Source organism: Enhydra lutris, unplaced genomic scaffold (assembly GCF_002288905.1).
Source record: "Enhydra lutris kenyoni isolate GAN:26980312 unplaced genomic scaffold, ASM228890v2 scaffoldscaffold5, whole genome shotgun sequence".
Lineage (NCBI taxonomy): Eukaryota > Metazoa > Chordata > Mammalia > Carnivora > Mustelidae > Enhydra > Enhydra lutris.
Window position 1 is genome coordinate 33,406,195 of NW_019154089.1, and position 20,581 is coordinate 33,426,775.

Genomic DNA, 20,581 nt, shown 5'->3' on the forward strand with positions numbered 1-20,581 from the left:
CGGGCCTTTGCTCATACCACAGGTACCCCTCCTACATGCCAAATCTCATCAGACTTGATATACTAATTGTGTTTTCCAAAACATGTGCTAAGTCCTCTTTAGGCCTTTGCCAGGAATGCTCTACCTCAGAAGTGAAAACCTGATGCACTTGGGCCTGCTATCTGCCTCCTCATGGTAACTGTCGGCAAGACATCCATCTCAGTACGGCCCATAGCATCAAAAACATACGGATGCTCACTAAATATCTACAAAATAAAAATGTGCAGCCATGGAAGAATCCAAGTTGAATTCAAATTTACTCCTGTTTGAAATCGTTAACATAAAATTCCATCACACATAAAAATGAATATATACTCAGTAGAAGATTTCAGACAAATGAAATAATAGTCCACTGAACATTCGATAAATATATTCAAGCATGACTTTTTTTAAAAGAAAGGACAAAATCATAATGAAAGTATTCTTTAGAATGGTGACCATTTAAATGTCAACTGAACCATACCAAATAACACTCACTTTTATGAAATGTGTTGAGAACCTAGGAATTTATGTATAAAGCTGAGCATTTTCAAAATTCCTGGGCTAGATAAGACAAGGTTGTGTTCTCTTACCGGTGACTCAGGAGATATCATATACTTGTGTTGTAAGTGCTGGTGTGTGGAGACAGGGCTAGCACCCATGACCGGCTGTGCTCTGGAAAACAAGCATGCCATGCTCCCATGCTATTCTGGGACCTGGGAGACAGAGTCTGATCTAGAGTAAAACTACATGCAGGGTGTGGAGAGGAATGCACCAAGGGGTTCACGAGGCTGGAGGACCAAACAGAAAACAGCATGCTTTGACTTCAAAATGCATGTTAAGTGAGGTGAAGAAGCCAGGAACCTTCTCACAACTGTTCCAGATCAGCAACTTCTAAGGTATTTATACCAGGGTAGTTGGAAGAAACACAAATGCTCACTGGTCCTGAATCAAGAATTTAACTATCAGAACAGATGCGACTTTGAGGATAGGCTTATCAAACTACCTAAAACTCAAGTCAGGTATCAGCTCAAAAGATGCCTGCCTGGTATCAGCTGGCAAGGAATCTATAAAAATGTTTACATATGTATTTTTGGTAAATTTATTTCACAAAGCCACCGTTTCATTTCATAAGGACAATAAGGCTCATTAAGTTACAATACAAAATTTATAAATGAGATGACAGGACTATTGAAACACATTTGCTGAGTAAAGGCATTTTTGCTAACTATAAAATCCAGTGAAACAGAAGATTAATTACACCACGGTTATTGTCAAAAGACTTTTAGACTGTAGGTTAAGTTCAAAAGGTTAAGGATTTTATAAAAACGATAACATGAAACTATTAATTATATATGAAAAGTATTTGATTAGATACAGAAAATAATAATGGGTGGTTTTCTTCCTCTTGGAAACTAGTTTCAGAAAGTAACACCATCTCCAATTAAATTTTGACTATTGTAATTATCAGTGGCACTATAAATTGGAAAATTCAAAATAATCCAGCTATTTTGGCCTCCAAATTAAGTCACCATTATGTTTCTGAAGTAATTCAACCAGGACACACTGGAGTAGCCTACAGTTACACAGTATCATGCAAGCTTAGATTTTTTTCATTAGTTCTTCTATTTTTCCTAAGTCCCATTTCCAAGGACTTTGACCTTTCAATATGTTTATCTAAGGTTCCAAACACTCATGTCCATTGTGAGAATGTGGGATAAATCCATTTTCTTTAATGTGAGAAGCTACATTCTAAGAAATGACCCCGAACTCACTACACTGGGACAGGGTTGAACTACTATCTAAAAAGATCTGAGGGATGGTCAGGGAACAGACCTCAGATAAGAGATTTTTAGCATTTTTAATTTTTTAAGAGAAACAGCCTGGGAAGGGAAAAAGTGTTCTGTAATCTAGGGTATGGTGAAGAGCCCTTGCTCTCATAGCTAACCGTATGAAAACATTATTCCTTAAAGACACGCAGGTCTATGAGCCAAGGCAAGCTTTGGGTGAATGATTGGTAGCTTTTGTTTGGCTCTGGAGGTTTCCATGGAAACAGCCCGAGAGACAGAAAAGGCAGCATTATCATCTTTATCCATAATGCCATCTGATAAAACTGCACACTGATTCATTCATGCTCTCCAGAAGAGATGTATTACTTGCGATAAGCCTGGACAAAGGGAGGTGTGAACTCTACCTGATTACGTTCTCTATTTCCTTGCCTTCCTCCATTTGAAACCTTAAATTATAATCCTCATAAAACCACTTCTGAGCATTTCCCTCAGGAACCTCTAGTTCAAGTAAGGCTTCAATAATCAGAAGCCAAATGAAGAAACGTCAAGCACCAAATGGAGCTCCACTGCCGACTTCTTAAAAATCATATGACACCAAGCTTCCTGTAGCTGAAGAAATTATTCTGAAGAATATTTACAATTCTATTATATATCAGGCCTCAGCCAGGCAAGAAATACTGTCTCAAGTGTTCATTATACATAGTTGAATCAGGTGGCATCATCCATAATTTTTCTCCCTCTTTATATCTAGAACATTTGTGTGTGAATATAAACCTATATACTGGTACCTATCTCTACGCCTACATATTTAATATATTCATATATACCACACACCATTACTTAATCTCAGTTCAGGTTAGTGCTTTTAAGAAAGACCACAAAAGCAGCCCTAGCTCAGAATTCTATATCTGAAATACACAGAAATAAAAACCTTAACAACAAAATATAAACAAAATAAACCAGTTAATGAGGCATGCAGCCTTTAGCACCATATTAACGATCAAGGAGGCCAAGGGTATTGACAGAAGTCTAAAGATGAACCCAGCTCTGAGTTTCCCCCCTGGAATGGGATCCCAAATACAGAAACCTCTTACGGAGTCCAGTACTTTCAAAAAGGGAAAGCCTGAGAAATTCTATTAACAGAAATGTCAAAAATCCATGATTTGCCAGAGATAGATAGATGATTTGACATTTTTTCTTATTCCAGAAGCACTGAAGACATTATTCCTTAAGAACAAACTGCTCACTTTTGGAGATCATTTGGGAAATCACTGCCAGTTCAATGAACTAAATGGTACTTCAGTAAGTTAAAAAGACATGATATATCCCCCAAAAGGACCAATTTACTCATGGAAAGTAGTTTATTAATGAGCAGTTAGCTCCCTGATTAACTGTGTAACAACACAGACACTGGCTACACTAAAGAGACCCACCCTAGCACATATAATTGCACACTCCACATGGCAAAACATCTGAAAACCACCCATACCTCTATGCACTATGGCATTGGTGTGGGAACCTAAGTCACAAAATAAAGTCTCAGCTTGATCCTTTCCATAGAAGGGACTTAAAGTCTAAGAAAGGGTTTACTTCAAGATGTGCTGATGATTCTGGCGTTTAATGGGGACAGGTAAGAAGTTACAGGGCTAGAAATGACTTATCATCTAATGCAAATCCCTTATCTTACTCATGGGAAAACTGAGGCCTCCGGGTAAGTGGCAGCCCTAACCACTGGAAGAACCATGACCAGAAGAGAAGCCATGGAACTGTTAGTGTGGTACTTTGTTCATTATGTTTCTCTCTCAAGCTTCTTTAAATCTTAATGTATGTCATTTAATCAAGCTTGAGGAAAATGACTGAGAAATATCAGATATGAAAAACACTGAAGTTTTACAAAGATTTTGGCAATAATTCACATTCTGATGTGCTTAATATTAATGAGGGGAAACCCCAGTTATCTTTTGGTAAAGATGTTATTTCCTGCACGAAACAGGTTCCTTTTGTGAGAGCTGTTTTTGTAGGTACTGGCAGAGCTCACAACTGATGGCTTTCATATGTCCCATCTTTGGAGTAAGAGTTTGATTCAGCAGATCCTACGTCATCAGGTGGGCTGAAATGATTGCTGTCTTGAGAATCTGTATCAATACTTTTGGTTTCCAACTGAAGGTGGACAGAAACCTGAACTGCTATCTCCTGGCCTTGTTCATTCAGAGAACCATCATCCGAATCTCCTCCTGGTGAATTACTCCGGCCCATCTCCGGGTTAATGACATAGATGCCACCTTGAGCATTCAAGGCAGGTCTCTCTTTAATTCTTTCTCCCATGTCATCAGGGTCCTCCATTCGCACAGCCTCAAACATCTCCTCAACGAAGGCCCGACAGTTTAGAATAAGGGGTGGAAGAGGGACGCTTCTTGCCAGTTCTTCAATATAACGGGCAAACTCCATGGTCTTAAACTGTGTGACTTTGGCGAGCTCCAGAGTCTTGGCTGAGGTGATGATGGGGATGCGCTTTGCGATCTCAAAGGCCTTCTGAAGCTTCTCAGCCCCTTCAGTCCTGAAGAATTCGTTGATAGCCTTCTCGGTCTTACGAAGATGGCTGCTCATCATGCAGAGTCGTGTGACATTCAAGATGAGGGTGATTGTAAAGGCAATCAGGCACACAATCATGTAGTAGACACTCATGTCTCCCGAGGTGAAGATAACACGCAGGGTGACAGAGTAGGAGGCACGAATTGGAGACGTGACGAAACACGTATAGAGCCCTCGGTCATCAAAGACTACACTGGTGATATTCAGGAAGTTATCAGAAACCAACCATTTTCCACCTGATAACCCAACAGAAATAAAAAAATTACAGTATAAAGAATATTGTTACTGAATAAGCCAACTGCCTTACCATAAATTTGCCACCTCTTCATGAGAGTACTTTACTTCAACTCATCTCTTAGGTTCTTCTACTTGTTTGCATCATGGAAGAAAGGGCAGATTTTTATGTCCAGAGGAGGAATTTAAACAGTCTGGATGTTAAAAGGAAATCTTCCTCTCTGACATGAACCGTAGCTACATTTCATGGCTAGACATAACAAGCTTTTCAGGGAGATAGGTATGTCTATATGATGCTAAGTGACCAATCTTTAAAAAAAAAAAAAAAAAAAAAAAAAGTGTGTGTGTGTGTGTGTGTATACACTACATCTCTAACCTATACATTTTCATATCCTAGAAGGAAATGCCTTACAAATACCAAACAATGGTTTTTTCTGGGGTAATGGGTTGAGTGACTTATGTTTTCTTATTTAACTGTATTTGTTTACTTTTGATAACAAGAGACAAAAATTAAAAAAACAAAACAAAACAAACAACCCTACCTATTTAGTTGAATTTAGTTCAACTACTAACTGGTTCATCTGGCATGGGTTGCACATTTAATTTGTTTTGTTAGAAAAGGTTTGTTGATGTTATATTGATTTTCTGGCAAGAGTAACTAAAGCACAAGCCAAAAGGTATGTGTCACAAGTCAGGGCAAACAAGCTGCCTGGCAAAGAGAATAAAGTTGCCCTTAAGATGCCTAAAGGATCTTTGGGTTCTGTTTTAAAACTAAGACATGCTGCCTGTCTTCCTTATACAAAGGTACCTGTACTCAGGGAACATGTACACAAAAGTATCTAAGAGTATGAAAAGCAAAGCCTACGCACCACCCACCTTGATTCAACACCCTTTAGTAACTTGGCTCTGCCCACGCAATTCTGTTTGTGGTCAATTCTCAGTATATCCTGTACTTTAACTACAAAAGTCATTCAAAGATGGGATGGACAAGCTAACCTGGGATATAGGCAGAGTCCCAATGACTAGAGGTATTGTCCTGGAGGAGGCTGGGGGACTGTTTGTTAAGCACCACCTGAGCGCCTAATCTTAAGAAGCTGAAGTTAAGAAATCTTCAAGATCTCTTTCATCCCTGAGATTCTATGGTTCTGGATTATTTTAATGGTACACCCATGAGTAAGCATTCTGGATTATGTCCATTTTTATTGTCATCAAAATTTATCTGAATTCTATAGTTATATTTAAGAGCCATCTCTTCACTAATGTAAAAACAAAGAGGAAAATATATAGTTATGGAATATATTCATTATTCCACAAGCTTCTGTTCTATGAATCTGGAGCTATGGAAAGGCTTTCCTATGAATCCAAGGTATGATGAAGTACATACACTCCATTCATCAACCACTGTACTACCACCGCAATGTAAACTCTCTAGCTTACTTGCTGCTAATAGCTCAAGATTTATGAACCTTATACTAGACTGACAGGCTCTTTAAACTCCTCTCACTGGAGATTCATAAAATTTAATGCAGTTTTCCAGACCTGCTACTGAAACATCAATGATAGATGTTAGCGGTTTTCAAATTAAAGGCAAAAAGGAAAATGAAACTGCCATTCCACTTGGTTGGTCTCATCCTAACCAATGCTTTGTTGATGTGGTCAGTCTGTAATGATCACACCGACTGAATAATTCAAATCTCAGATGTGTTTGGTCAGGATCCCAGAGCCCAAAGGAAGTAAGAGTTGAGATCATTGAGTCCAAATGTGAAACCCCAAGTCACATTCAAAATATATATTCTGGGCACTACTCTAGAGATTCTGACTCAAAAGATCCATATTCTTAAGAAGCTGATTAAAAATATTCTGTTCTAACAACTTAAGCTCTTAAAACCCCTGGTGGCCAGTTAACTCAGTTTATACAAAGTTAAAACGTTTAGCATATACTTTAGAAGAAAACACCATCTGTCTCCTTTTCTGTTTTCCATTCTAATATGAATAACCAAATATGCTTTGTATTCCAAGAGGTTAGACTATCTTTCTAGCAAAAAGGGCAAGAAGGGCCTTTCCTGAAAGTGTAGCTTAGGAGTATACCAGAATTGAATCTTTATCCCATTGATTTTTCATGGTGATTTCTTTTTGAGGTACTTTAATACAAGTAGTCTTCAAAAATTTCTAGCAGAATATTAGTTATGGAAATAATGTTCTGATTAGGATGTGTTCACAGGTTCACAAACAGCAAAATCATATAAAGGCCTGTCAAAAAGGAGACCTTGGTGCATTATTATGTCTGGATGATTTTTAAGACTGAGAGGCAATGGTATAAGAGAAGCTCTCCTGTTTTCAAGTTAATTAAGGTATAGCATAGAAAAAAAATTGTGCTGGAAGGGTTTATAGAGCTCCTTCTCAGTGCCCTTCTAATTCTCAGATGGACTTAAAGTTTTATGCACAGAGATAAAATCTTTTAAAAACCATCCTGGGGAAAAACAAAACAAAACAAAACAAAACACACCACACCATCCTGGATTTCCTCTAAAATTTTTAGTGACTCATTTCCAAACAAAATTTTAAAATTTATGAGAAATTTACTTAAGTCTAGCCACAACACTTCCTCCTGTATTCACAAAGGACCATCACACTGTATTATTCACATTATAGTCTAGGTGAATGGGGTTGTGCAGTGCACAGCATGCACAGCTGTCTGCAGCAGTCCTGACGGAGTCTACCTTCAATGAAGAAGGAAACCAGCTCACCAGCAGAAGAGACAATAGCTTCCTGTCATCATTTGAACACCTTTTAAATTTATAACTATTCTTTTTCTTTCTTCTTCTGGTTAAGTAATTATAATTATTTTGCTTTTTCTCATAGTTATAACATTCCAGGCTTTTCAAAAGTTTTAACCATCCTCTGGCACCTCATCATTGAGATTCCTTGTTGCATATGCCATCAAACCAAGGAAATGGAAGTAATAGGAAATGAGCAACCTTGATTAATTTACCCTGGCATAGTTACCTCTGCCTCTGCCATCCAGCTGCTGTCCTTTTGAGTTGTACCAATGGACATCTTCATAGTGGTTGACTGTGAGAAGACACTCGAGTGAAACACTAGTTCCCTCTTTGGCTATGATGACATCGTCCCCTGAGTGGGAACTTGCTGAGAGCTCAAAGCTTGGAGGAAATGATGAATTGAAGGAACTATGATTTGTTCCCCGGGGGGCTATTTGGTTGAAGCTTACATCTTCCAAAACAAAAGCTGCTGGCACAGTAACACTCAACACTAAAGTGAACAGATAACAATGTGGCTTCATGGAAAAATGGGAGGAAATTTTGTTTAGGTTTGGAGAACTCAAAAGCTTGTATTCTATAACAGGAGCACGGTGGGTAATTTATTGCTTGATACTGGGAGTTTTCCAAAAAAGTGGGAGATTCAGGCGTATTCTGAAATCTTCAAGATTAAAATATGTGAGTGGAGACCAACCTAAAAGAAAGCCAGATATAAAGTTTAACCAACAAAGACTCATAATGGGGTGAAACTCTTATGTTCTAGAAATGAATAGATGTGAAATTGATTAGAATAATTGGTGCTGACATCAGGGAGCAAAAGAGAAAGAACACCACCTAAAAATCTCACAAAGAGAAAGTAGAAAGAGCACTGAATTAGGAAACGGCAGACAGACCTAGATTCTCCCGGTTGTGCTACTAACAAGTTTTAAGACCTTGGCAAGTAGCATTCTCCCTTGGCCGTTTTCTCATCTGTCAAATGAGAGACTAGATGAGACCTCTCTAAAGACTCTTCTAGTTCTGAAAGACTATGATTCTATTTTATTCTGACAAATCTTATGCAACAGGGATTCAATGAAGGCTAAAATATTTAGCTTAACGATCTTTTATTTCAACCTGCACCATTACCATCTGTTATTATATCAATAATGTAAATCAACTGATACATCATGATCATAACCACCGAGCTCAAAATTTGAGCAATCCAAGTACATAATATATTAGCTTTAAATAATGCAGGGATACTTAAGGTAGTTTTCTGTTTGTTTTATTATCAGAAAGAAAACTGCACTACTATATACACATAAACAGTTATTGACTTCTGAGGCTTTAGAACCCCCCTCTTGGGGAAGGCTGTTGGACAAAAGCATTTTCCTTTAACAGTTTCTTCAGTATCAAGAGACAAAATACAGTATTTTTAAGTTTGTGAGAACACCAAATTTTAGCTCAAAGTCTGCAAAATCAGCTCAGGGAGGAACTGACATCTTCTATGTCTAGTTGGTAGAAATGCAAATATAAACCACAGGGAAAGAGTGCCAGACAGATAAAATACCACGAACAAAGAACAAAATATCCCAGCATAAGAGTTTATGTGATTATGATCATCTTCCTGGTAATTTGATTCTTCTTTTAAATCAGTGACTCTCAAAGAAAAATTTCAACTTCTATTTCTGTAAAAGATAGGATGAAATGCCTAGCTTTATTTCCTATAATGGCCCAAAATAATTAGTTTTGGAAATGACTCGCCTTTGTACTTACATGAAGCCTGCTTGATCATAGAACATAAAAAGCAGTGGATCATTGTATTTAGCCATTAAATCCCTCAAAGTCTGAATCACAGTAAGCTGTAAATGTCATTTAATTTTCATTAGCCCTTGAAAGGATGGTTGAATGATAATAATAATCTTCTTTATCTTGTTATATCTTTAAAATATAAGAATGGACTATTTAGAGTAAAACAAAAGACTTCAGACTTTGTTATACGTAGTTGATTGAACACATGTGTTTATTTCCATTTCCTCCCCAAAGCCAACTAAAATGACATTACAGGAAACAAAGAACTTGGGCATTGGAGGGGATTTCAGAAATGATCTAACTCATTCACTTTACAGTGACTTGCTCCTTTTAATTATATTGTATGTTAGTAGGGAATCCTGGCCTCTATAGGGCCAGAGTGATGAGTGGAAACAATGGAAAGAAAACTTAGTAAATGACTGCCGTAAGCCAGGCACCATGCTTGGAGCTTGACACTTGTAAGCTCCTAAGTTCTTTTTCAGTACAATATATATAGTTGGTGGACAAAACTTTTGTCCTTTATTCTAGACTGCTGCTTCCCAAGTGTGAGAGGACATGACTGTGCTGAAAAGTGCTCTAGGTCTTCCCTAGAATTTCGATAATGAGTTCCTGTAGCTGTATCCAAGTCAGCATTTTCCCAGTTTCATTCATTTCTTCTATTGGCATGATTTTTTTTTTTTTTTTGCTTTTTATTAAGTCAACTCATTATTTTACTTTCATACATTTATTTCAAAAGGGAAGTCTATATTACATCTGTAAATATAAGTAACTGTACACAGAAATACGATGAAAACAAAGCAATGTCATTAACTGCTGTCTGCTAAAGGCTCTGAGCTGGGGGCCTCCTCTCTGTCAGGAAAACAAAAATAAAACAAATAAACCACCCACAACTCTACTTTATTCTAATATTACCTCATTTCTTTTTCTTTTTTTTTTTTTTTTAAGATTTTATTTATTTATTTGACAGACAGAGAACACAAGTAGGCAGAGAGGCAGGCAGAGAGAGAGGAGGAAGCAGGCTCCCTGCTGAGCAGAGAGCCCGATGCAGGGCTCGATCCCAGGACCCTGGGATCATGACCTTCGCCAAAGGCAGAGGCTTTAACCCACTGAGCCACCCAGACACCCCATACTACCTCATTTCTTAACCTACCATTATCTTCTTCTTCCCTACCTATTCCACCACTGAATCAAAACCACAGTTTTATTATTTCAATTCATTTCATTTCATTTCAGAGAGGGAGTGTGCACGTGAGCAGGGAAGGCACAGAGGGAGAGGGAGAAAGAATCTCAAGCAGGCTCCACACTCAGCTGGAAGCCCCAAGCAGGGCTCAGTCGTATGACCCTGAGATCATGACCTGAGCTGAAATCAAGACCTGGACGCTTGGGGTGCCTGGGTGGCTCAGTGGGTTAAAGCCTCTGCCTTGGGCTCAGGTCGTGATCCCAGGGTCCTGGGATTGAGCGCATCGGGCTCTCTGCTTAGCGGGGAGCCTGCTTCCCTTCTTCTCTCTGCCTGCCTCTCTGCCTACTTGTGATCTCTGTCAAATAAATAAAAAATATCTAAAAAAAAAAAAAAAAAAAGACTTGGATGCTTAACCGACTGAGCCACCCAGGCACCCCAGAACAACAATTTTAGACTAGCAGTTAGACATTTTCATTTATACTATACTGAGCACTTTCTATCTGCCAACCTATTGTATGAGGACACTGTCTCTGCCTTCATGGGGCTAAGTCTGGCAGAGGACACAGACACTAACTAAAAACACATGCAAAATACGGTAACTGCTGCCCGAAGTGAAGTACAGGACGCTACGGTAGTGCTGAATATCAGGAGCAGCCTGAACCACAGACACAGCCGCCCTGAGCAAGTGAAGTTGCAACAGTACTTGAGGGATAAATAGGAATCGAGAACGGAAGAGAAGTGTCCTAGTAAGGGAACAGAGGAAAAAGCAGAGGGATCACTGGTTAGGAGGTGTTCAGGAAAAAAAAGCTACAAGTCTGGTAATGAGAAGGGGGGGCCAGAGCGCTGGGTCTGATTCCTGATCTGGAGGGGAGCAGTCTGGGCCAACAGCACATCTGGAGGTGGACTTCAGAAGTGGAGTGGGAGGCAGGGGTGAGTGAAGGACATAGCTGTGCAACAAGAAGAGGTCAAAGAATGTGGAGGCTCAAGAGTCGGAATGGGAATGCCCACCAAGATCAAGGCAGCTAGAGGAGAAGACACTGGAAATAGAAAAAAAATGGACTTTCTCTCCCTGCTGAGATGCAGGAGCTTTGGAAGAATAAACAGCCTCCATATGAGAGGGCTGTGGGGCAAGTGGTCCTGGCAATGTTGCTGCTGTGTGGAATTCCTTCGTGCAGCTTCCCCGAGTCTCCTCTCAAGTCCTGACTCTCCCTCCCACGCGGTCCAGAGGATACCTGGATGCTGGCTGGCTTTGCCCCACACTTCCGGTAGCTGTCACCATTACACTACTCACCGGCTCCGGGATGTGCTGCTCCGTATTGCTCGGGGGTCCACCCCATCTCACCTAGGAGTTCCTAAAGCATAGGGGCTATATTTTTTGTTGCTATACTTCAAAACTAGCACATGTTCAATAAATAGTTACTCACGGAAATTAGTTTAAATCTGATAAAGCATGTGATATACCTTTGTAAAGTGAAGAATGTTATGCAGTAGGGATTGTAATTATTTAAACTGACATGCATTTACTAGTGCTTATTATATTGGGACAGCCAACGCTAACGATCTCCGGAGAACTTTAGAGGCATAATACCTAAAGGCAGTCCTTGAGTCAACCCCAACTCTCCATATCTTCATTCACCATCTTGTCCTAGAAGATAATAGTGGGGATAAATGATTACCAAGCCCAGGTTGACTACTAATATCCAGGGAGCTAGTTAAAAAACTGAGGGTTAATGGGGGGAGGGGGGTTGGGGGGGGGGGGATTATGGACATTGGGGAGGGTATGTGCTATGGTGAGTGCTGTGAAGTGTGTAAACCTGGCGATTCACAAACCTGTACCCCTGGGGATAAAAAGATATTATATGTTTAAAAAAAAAAAAAAAAAAAAAAAAAAAAAAAATTTAAAATACGGGCAAAAAAAAAAAAAAAAGAATATACATTCCTGTGATCCACACTAGCCCTAGTGTATAAGAATCTCTGGACTTGGACTTTGGCATTTATGGTGTTAATTAGCTCCTTGGATGATTCTGAGGCCGAGGGTCCATGGATTGGCACCCAGAGACTACGACTATCTATATTTCCTTATTTCCTCTCCAATAGCACTGCAGACTGTCTGAACACTTCCAAGAAGAGAGAACTATCACTCACATTCCATTCTGGACTTAGATTACTCTGGATCAGGGGAATTGTAGGCCTCTGAGAAAGGCAGGGTAGCAGAGAAGTTCAAGGTACAATCCTTAGAGCCAGATTTCCTGGATTTGAATCTGATGGACTTTAATCAGCCTTGCAACTTTTATAAATGACTTAATCTTCCTGTGCCTCAGTCCCCTCATCTTTAAAATAGGGCAAATAATAGTGCCTGTTCTTCTATAGGACTGTTGTGAGGTTTGAAGGAAACTGTATAAAACACAGGGTCTGGCAGTAGTAATCACGAATAACCTTTACTTACTATTGTTGATTGTCCTTTTAGACACTCTAAAAATCTACATCTGACAATAAAACCATTATTTAAGATAAACAGAACACCTCTATTCAGAATACTATGCAACCATTTAAAAATCTTCGAGGGGAGAAATTATTAATTTCAATCTGTAATTTTAAATTTCACATTTTTCTTTTGCTCATTGCAAATAAGTAATAATATGGATCAAACAGGCACTGTAAACTGAAGTAGGGATCCAACCATGATATATTACATTGTTTGTGTGAATTCTGAATTCATGGTAAATAATCTTTGTTGTGATGTGCCTAACTTACCTTTCCCTTTTTTGAGATCTACCTCTATGTTCTGGGGCCCAGGAGGAAGTCAACCTTTTGCCAACTAAACTAATCAGAAGCTTTGATATTGGAATTTGGATTTGCGACACAGTGGGTTAGGGCCATTTGAGAAAGAGAAGGAGCTGAGGCAGTCAGGTTCGGGCCACATATAAAGAGAAGCAGAGACACAGGACCACAGGGATGCAGAAGGGAAAGAGACGGTGAAAAGAAGAGAGGGGAATGGAAAGTAGAAGGAGGGAGTGGGAGGGGAGCAGAGGGAGGAGAAAGAGACTCACTAAAGTGCTGCTCTGGTTCTTCATAGAATTCTACTTCCTCCCCCCAATATGACTTTTTTTTTTTTTAAAGAAATAAAGATCTTTATACAATTTCATTAAAAATTAAAACCACAAAAATTAAGACAATGTAAAAACAAGAAAGGAAATGGAAAAATGGTTAGGTAGGAGAAAAAAGATTAGGTTTGCAAAAGTGACTGAATTGTGGCTGTGACTACCAGGCAATCCTCATCATTGGATTTCCACTTCCTCTCCTCCTGACATACCAGAGTGCAGTGCACAAACTACCCAAGGGGTCAAGATTTGCTGTTCCTATTCTGTAGAGACACAAGCATTTGCCTCTACTAGAAGTTTAAAGGAGCCTACAAGACAGGGTTTAGAAAAATACTTTGAACACTTTTAAACTGCTCTTAGGTCAAAGGTGGCAGAAGTAGCCTGGTACACTGATTTTATGCCAGAAGGACAACAGGTCCTATATTATCCTCCAGTCAATAAAAGGAAGGCTCAGCCTGGGCACTTTGTACTTATACAATGGGCATCCCAAACACAAAAGACTTCTAGTCTGAGCTCCTGAAACACAATCCATTTGCAAGTAAGAGGCTGGTAAGCAACTGGGAGAGAAAACAGTGGTGAAGGTATGGGTCCGAGAAGGTGACAAAATGACAGAAAACAGAGTGAAGGAACAAATCACCCTTGGAATCAGAATAGGTCTTCCTTTTATTCCTAAATTTATTCTTCCTAAATTTCCTTGTGTCAGAATCAGTTTGTTACTTTCAATAAAAATTACATTGACTATATCCATTCTGTTCAGGCTGGTGTAATAATTTCCAAACAGCTCAGCTAAATCAGGGGCCCATCATGCTGAAGATGAAGTAATGGGTGCTGCAAGGGATGCCCAGGGTATTAGGATACTGTTTCATACCTCAGGAATTTACACACTAGTTTTGGGGTTTTCCATAATAGTATCATGCCTCCTAATTTTTTTTTTTTTTTTTAAAGTAGGCTCCATGTTCAATGTGGAGCTTGAACTCACGACCCTGGGATCAACAGCTGTGAGCTGAGACAGCTGTTTCTTAATGCTGCAGCTGACATCCGAGGCTAAAAGGAAAGAGTTCAAAAAGGAAAATCAAAGTGCCACCTTATAAACAGTTAAAAAGGGCTATGCTAAACTTGTGCATGAAGTTACTTGGTAGAATGTTTTATTACCTTTCTTCAGCATTAATAAGAATAACAGAAAAGTGATATTCAAATTTAATCCAACTCCTTTTTCATCTTTTAGATACAATAAAACACAAGCTCTTCTAGGATCATGAATAATCAGAAATGTAGATGATTTTACCCAATAGAACCATTCTAAATATTGGCTATATCATAAGAAAAATAAAGAATGAAACAAAGAACAAAGAAAAACCCCTAAGCTGTCATCCCTAACAGATTGCCTTGTTGCTGTTCCTGCCAACTTTAGAGAGAAGAAATATTTCCATTCGGCTCCAATTCTCAACAGAAGTAAATAAGGAAGTAATGTAGCTGATTTCCGTGCTCATGGCTCAATGTTAAGTTGGCTGAGGAAACTGCTGTTTGCAGAAATAGTTCTGGGATAATACAAAGTGGGGAAAAACACGGATACCCAGATGGTACTAGTTTCAAGTATACTGGGATATTAATGCTTTATTCCCCATAATTAAATGTGTTCTAGGTTGTATTACAGCTCATCTACTTTTCTCTGCCTGCACTGTTATACTTGGAAAATGGAGAAGATCCCTCATGGCTGGCACACAAATGGACCAGAGTGGCACTCCAAGTTGGCAAGGGGGAGAAAAAGCAAATGAAGAGCAGATTGTTACTACTCCTCCATTCTTTGCAAAGAACAAACATAAAACTCTTCTGGTTATACTCAAGCATTATTATAGAGATCTGAACCATAAAAAGGTTAGTAATACCCCAAAAGACATCACCATTTTGAGGATTATTTTCTGAAAAGTTCCTAATTAAAATAGCCCTTACGCTCCCAGTAGTATCTTAGAACCATCACACACTTCATAGCTGGCATTTGGGCGCTGAGCTCAAACTTCAACATATTTTCTGAAAAACACCTTTTTCTGTATTTACTGGAGCTTTGTTTTAAACTCAGGATCATTTCCTATAACTGTGACTTATACCCTTTTGCCATAAGCATTTACTGAAGCTACTGAATGCAAATGATAAAAATACCTACTTGATATAGGATGTAATGGGTCTAGATTTATGATCTCCTTACTCACTTTTTTCCCCTCTATAGTCTAAAAAATTAAACTCAGTATAACTAAAACAGAACTTCTCATTCTCACCTTCAGATTTATTTGTCTAGTATATACATATCTTGGATGATAGCCACACAATACAGTTCCTTAGTTTTGCAAGATCAAAGTTACAAGATCATTAAGGCTTCTTGGTCAGGAGCATGGAGTAAAGTGCCTGATCCTATTCCTGGATGAAGCCGTGGGCTTGTGAGGCCTTAGTTCTCACATCTACTGAATAAGGTTATTAGCAGGAATGACCTCACAGGCTAGTTACAAGCATTAGATGAACTAATGTGGGTACATTATAAATACATGCTATTGTTATTATTATTCTACTTCCTAGATGCTTTTCAATTAAATCATACTGTGTCCCCACCCTAGTCACAGTCCTTTTACCTTACCTTGGCACCACACTATTCTTCTAATTTCTAAACGGGTCTCACTAACTCCAATTATACCCCAACACCACTCCTCTAAGAACTGGTCCTAAACACAAATCCAAGAAAGTCATTATGATTAAAGATCTATTGATTTTTCCACTGCCCAAGAGATAAGCTTCAAATTTTGGTCAGGCATCATAATTTCCAGGAAGATTCAACTGGTAGAACAGAAATAGCCAGAGGAAGCCCAGTGGTATCTGTGTGCAGAATAATTGCTTGTTGAATTGAAGGAATGAATCGATCTAGAAGCTTAGTCTTCAGTTACACCTGTCACCAATTAGCTATGATCCGTTTCTTCATCTAGAGGCTGATTATCATTATCATTCCCTTCTTTGCTTAAATCTTACAATCTTCCCAGTTTTCTGTCATGGCTCAAAGCCTTAACTACACTTGTTTTACTGTAATCTCTCCAAATGACTTTTTACTTTAAAGTTCTGGTTCTAATTGTCCCTTTTGTTAGAAACTTCCTGCTCCTCCCCACAAATCTTCCTGTGGAAATTCCACCCTCTCTAGAGTATCAAACTCAAATTTCACTTTATTCAAGAAGCCCTCTCAACCTTTATCCTCTTCATTTTGGATGAATTTCTTCTGCTCTGTTAGTTGCCTAGCACAATGAGAGTACTCAATTGTTAAGACTTACCGGTTTCTCTCTTCTATTAGTCATCCATTTGTCCAAAAGACTGTAAGCTTACAGATCAGAGTCTAAAAACTTTCTCAGTCTTTGGCATAGGACTGGATTAAACGATCTGAATTCAGATGCTCATCAACCTGGCCATTAGAAAGGTACTTGCCACAAACTTCTTGCTGACTTTCTAGAGTCTCAGTCTCTGGAAAGTGTTAATGGAAACTTTTGAAGATATGGAAATATAGCTTTTATGTATAAAATTTTAGTGGGGAAAACACTCTGAATATGACCTTTAACTGGCATTCTCAAATAGCAATTTTTGAAAACATATCAAATTAAACTGTGGTGCTTGTTAAAGATGAATATTTCTTGGTCCCACACAGGCTTACTGATGTGGCATCTCTAAGGGCAAGGCCTGGGCATTGGCTTTTTAATGTGCATATAGTTTTAATGACTTACAAATCAAGCCCATATTTCCTTCGATTGTCCTAACAATATTGCAATCCAGTGATTCTCAAAGTGTGGTACAGAGGCCCCTGAGGTCTTTGAGACTTTTTCAAAATGATTTTCATAATACCAGAATCTTATTTTCTTTTACACTCTCATTCTCACACAATGTGGTGCAATCTTCCAAATGCTATGTGATGAGTGCTATCACAAGAGAATGAACGCAGGAGATATGAGAATCTAGCTATCTTCTATTAAACCAGATATTAAAAAGACTTATAAAAATGTCATTCTTTATCTTTTTTATTTTTTGGAGAGGGAGAGGGGGATGGGGAGAGAAAAAGAATAAGAGAAAGTTGGGGGGGGGGGTTGAGGAAGGGCAGAAGGAAATGGAGAGAATCTTAAGCCGACTCCATTCCCAGCACCGAGCCTGATGTGGGCTGAGATCATGACCTGAGCTGAAATCAAGAGTCAGACTCTTAACCGACTGAGCCACGTATGTGCCCCAAACAATGCCATTCTTAATGATTTTTTTTTGTTTTGGAAAATATTCTTCATAGAAATGCTACCCATGTTAACACGTAATGAATTTATTATCATATGTAAATTTTTGAAAGTTGTTTTGATACCTAAAATGGTAAACACTGATAGATATAAGTCACACGCACTAACTCCCTGGTGTTCTCAGTACGTTTCAAAAGGGTAATGAGATCCTGAGACCAAAATGTTTGAAAACTGCTGCTATAATTATTATCAACAGCATTTTAAATATAAGATTAAGACACAGTTAAGTGACTTACCAGAGATTCCATATTTAAGCCCCAAATTCTATGCAATTTCCATTACCACAGAATACCAGAGGAAACTACCTATTTTATATTTATACTTTTTTTTTTTTTGAATAGGCATTTTTAACAAGCTATCAGATGACAGTGATGCCCTTAAGTGTGGAGAAGCACCATGAAAAGCAAAGGAAACTATCTGAAGGGTTTTAGGAAGTGACAATTATTACATATGAACATTGAGAAGATAATCCTGAAGACAACAGATGGAGTTGGCATACCTGGGTTCTTAAAATACCAAATCCCTGGGGCATCAGTCGTTAGGCATCTGCCTTCTGCTCGGATGGTGGTCCTGGGGTCCTGTAATTGAGCTGCTCTGCTGGGCGGGAACCCTGCTTCTCCCTCTCCCACACTTCCTGGTTGTATTCCTTCTCCCACTGTCTCTCTGTCAAATAAATAAATAAAATCTTTAAAAGAAAAAAAAGACCAAATCCCTTCACTTCTCTGGGACTTAGTTTTTCACATCTGTACAATGAAGGTATCTCTAATGTCTCTTTCTGGCTTTCAGTCTGGGTTTCATGCATTCTCATTGCTCAAAGACAACTTCAGAGATGCATCTTTCTGATGGTCAGTTTTAATCTTAAAATCATAAATAAGAGCACACCACTCTTCCCCATAGAAACCTTCAATGGTTTCCCATTGTTCTCCAAATAGAAGTCCAGCTCCTTGTCCTGCTCATAGACACTGTAAGATTTGGCCCATTTAAGCCTCTGGTCTCATCCTCCTTCCTCTTTTTGCACCAGTAATAGTGGCCTTTTTTCTTTCCCTTGACCTTGCTAAGTTTCTTACCACTGTTAAGGCCTGGTTATTCCTTCTGCCTGGAATGCTCTCCTCAAGATTTTCCTAAGGATTAGTCCCTCACTTTGTTCCATTACTTTATGCTGTTTAATTTTCTTTAAAGTACTCACTAACATCCCCCCCCCGCTATTTTGTTTATTGTTTCTTTTTATTTTTTAAAAAAGGTTTTATTTATTTGTCAGAAAGAGAGCGAGAGAATGAGCGAGCACTAGCAGGGGGGAAGGGGCAAAGAGAGAGGGAGAAGCAGGCTCCCCGCTGAGCAGGGAGCCAAATGTGGGGCTGCATCCCCACACACTGGGATCATGACCTGAGCCTAAGGCACAGGCTTAACCAACTGAGCCTTCCCCGCCCCCTCCCCCCCAAGCTACTATTTCAGATAATGTTTGCTTGTTGACTTGTTTACAGTCTGCCGCGACCCAGAATGTCAAGTACCTGGGAGCAGGGCCAGGGGCGGCTTGTAAGCCGGTGTGTCCCGGGCCCCGAAGGGAATGCCTAGCAAGTAGCCGATGCTCAGGAAACCGACGATGGGTGAACTGCAGCTCAAGCCTGGCCTTCTAAAATGACCGGGGGTATCCTAGCTCCCTTCACGTTGGCCCCCGACCCATCGGCTCAAACCCATGTCTTGGCACCCCGAGTACCTTCTCGCACGACCCCAACACAATCCTCACTTACCAGACTGGCAGCTCAGTTCCTTCTGGCCCGAGCCAGACCCGGAAGTGCGCTCGAGTAGGCGGGACCGCCTCGCACTGAAGGAGTACTTCCGGGGCATCAGGAGCGGCTCTTCGGCGACTGTGGCGGCGGTGAGGGTGGCGGTGGGCTAGGTGCGGGGCTTCCTGGGAGGAGGCTGGCGGGGTGCGGGGGCTCGGACTCGGGGCTGGCGGGTCCAGGAGGCTGGGGAGGGGGAGGAGGCGGTCTAGGGCCGGGCGGCCGACACTTCCCGACTGGATGTGGAGGCTGTAAAGCGCTTTGGTTATTGAAGCGCTACGTTTGTGTGAGGAATTCTAGTTGTCAGCGTCGGAAAAGTTGGGAGCTCTTCCTGACCTCTGATGTCCCGTTTGAGACCTGGTCTTGTATGTGGAAAGAAGTGAGAGCGCCTGTTTGTTCGCCTAGAGACAGCCATATTAATAACGACAGTAATGACAGGACCACCTCCTCCGTCCTAAAGCCCCTGTTACCTCTTTGAGGCTGTGTGCCAGCCTCTGTTCCAAGCCCCTCGCGTACCTCAGGTGGTGGAATCCTTGTAGGAACCCTACCAGGCGGGCTTGCTACCCCCTGTTACAGTTGAGGAAACGGAGAAGCAGCTAGGTGAACCGACTTCCTCGCAGTTACGGCCCTCAGGAAAAGTTGGAAGAAAGTCCAATTCCGGAGCCCGTGTTCTTAGCTGCTAAACTAAACCCCCTGCATTTTGGTAACTGTGTGGCTGGAAGTTCCCAAGGAAAATTGGGGGGGGGGGAGGTATATGTACGTATAATATATGTACATATAAATGTGTGCGTTTTTATTTTTAAGAAACAGGACTCAGCCGTTTAATTTTACTTGTGTCAGTTCCTGGAGTCTTTCCACTCCAATTATGAAAATAACATACACTCACTACAGGATACTTGGAAAACTTACAAAAACCTTAAATACTGCGATTCCATATACCTGAAATTTATTCCTTTTTTGTTGTTGTTGTTGCTTTTCCTGTTAGAGTATGAATCCGTTAACAGGGATAGCAGCCA

The 20,581-nt window shown here is 39.9% G+C and overlaps 2 protein-coding genes across 4 annotated transcripts in view; one reads left to right on the plus strand and one right to left on the minus strand.

Annotated features, from left to right (window-relative positions):
• Positions 1–277: 277 nt before the first annotated feature.
• On the minus strand, positions 278–18,357 carry LOC111141172 (microfibril associated protein 3). Of its 2 annotated transcripts, XM_022493542.1 has the most exons (4): positions 18,284–18,357; positions 11,971–12,027; positions 7,641–8,105; positions 278–4,636 (listed from the first exon to the last, which is right to left on the minus strand). In XM_022493542.1, the coding sequence occupies exons 3-4, from the start codon at positions 7,933–7,935 to the stop codon at positions 3,843–3,845; spliced, it is 1,089 nt and encodes a 362-aa protein (XP_022349250.1). In that variant the 5' UTR covers positions 7,936–8,105; positions 11,971–12,027; positions 18,284–18,357; the 3' UTR covers positions 278–3,842. The 2 variants fall into 2 exon arrangements, with proteins under 2 accessions (XP_022349250.1, XP_022349251.1); XM_022493543.1 differs by lacking the exon at positions 11,971–12,027.
• Positions 18,358–19,636: 1,279 nt separating this feature from the next.
• Positions 19,637–20,581, plus strand: part of LOC111140934 (family with sequence similarity 114 member A2) — a 34,278-nt gene continuing 33,333 nt past the window's right edge. Inside the window, exon 1 of one of the 2 annotated variants that reach the window (XM_022493201.1) lies at positions 19,637–19,660. The gene's annotated coding sequence lies outside the window, so the exon portion shown is untranslated. The other variant, XM_022493200.1, reaches the window with a different exon arrangement.

Excerpts from the sequence above, each read along its gene's own strand:
- LOC111141172 (XM_022493543.1), bottom strand. The coding sequence starts at position 7,935 with ATGAAGCCACATTGTTATCTGTTCACTTTAGTGTTGAGTGTTACTGTG. Across the intron at positions 4,637-7,640 it reads GCTGGATGGCAGAGGCAGAG|GTGGAAAATGGTTGGTTTCT; the intron begins GTAACTATGCCA and ends TTGGGTTATCAG.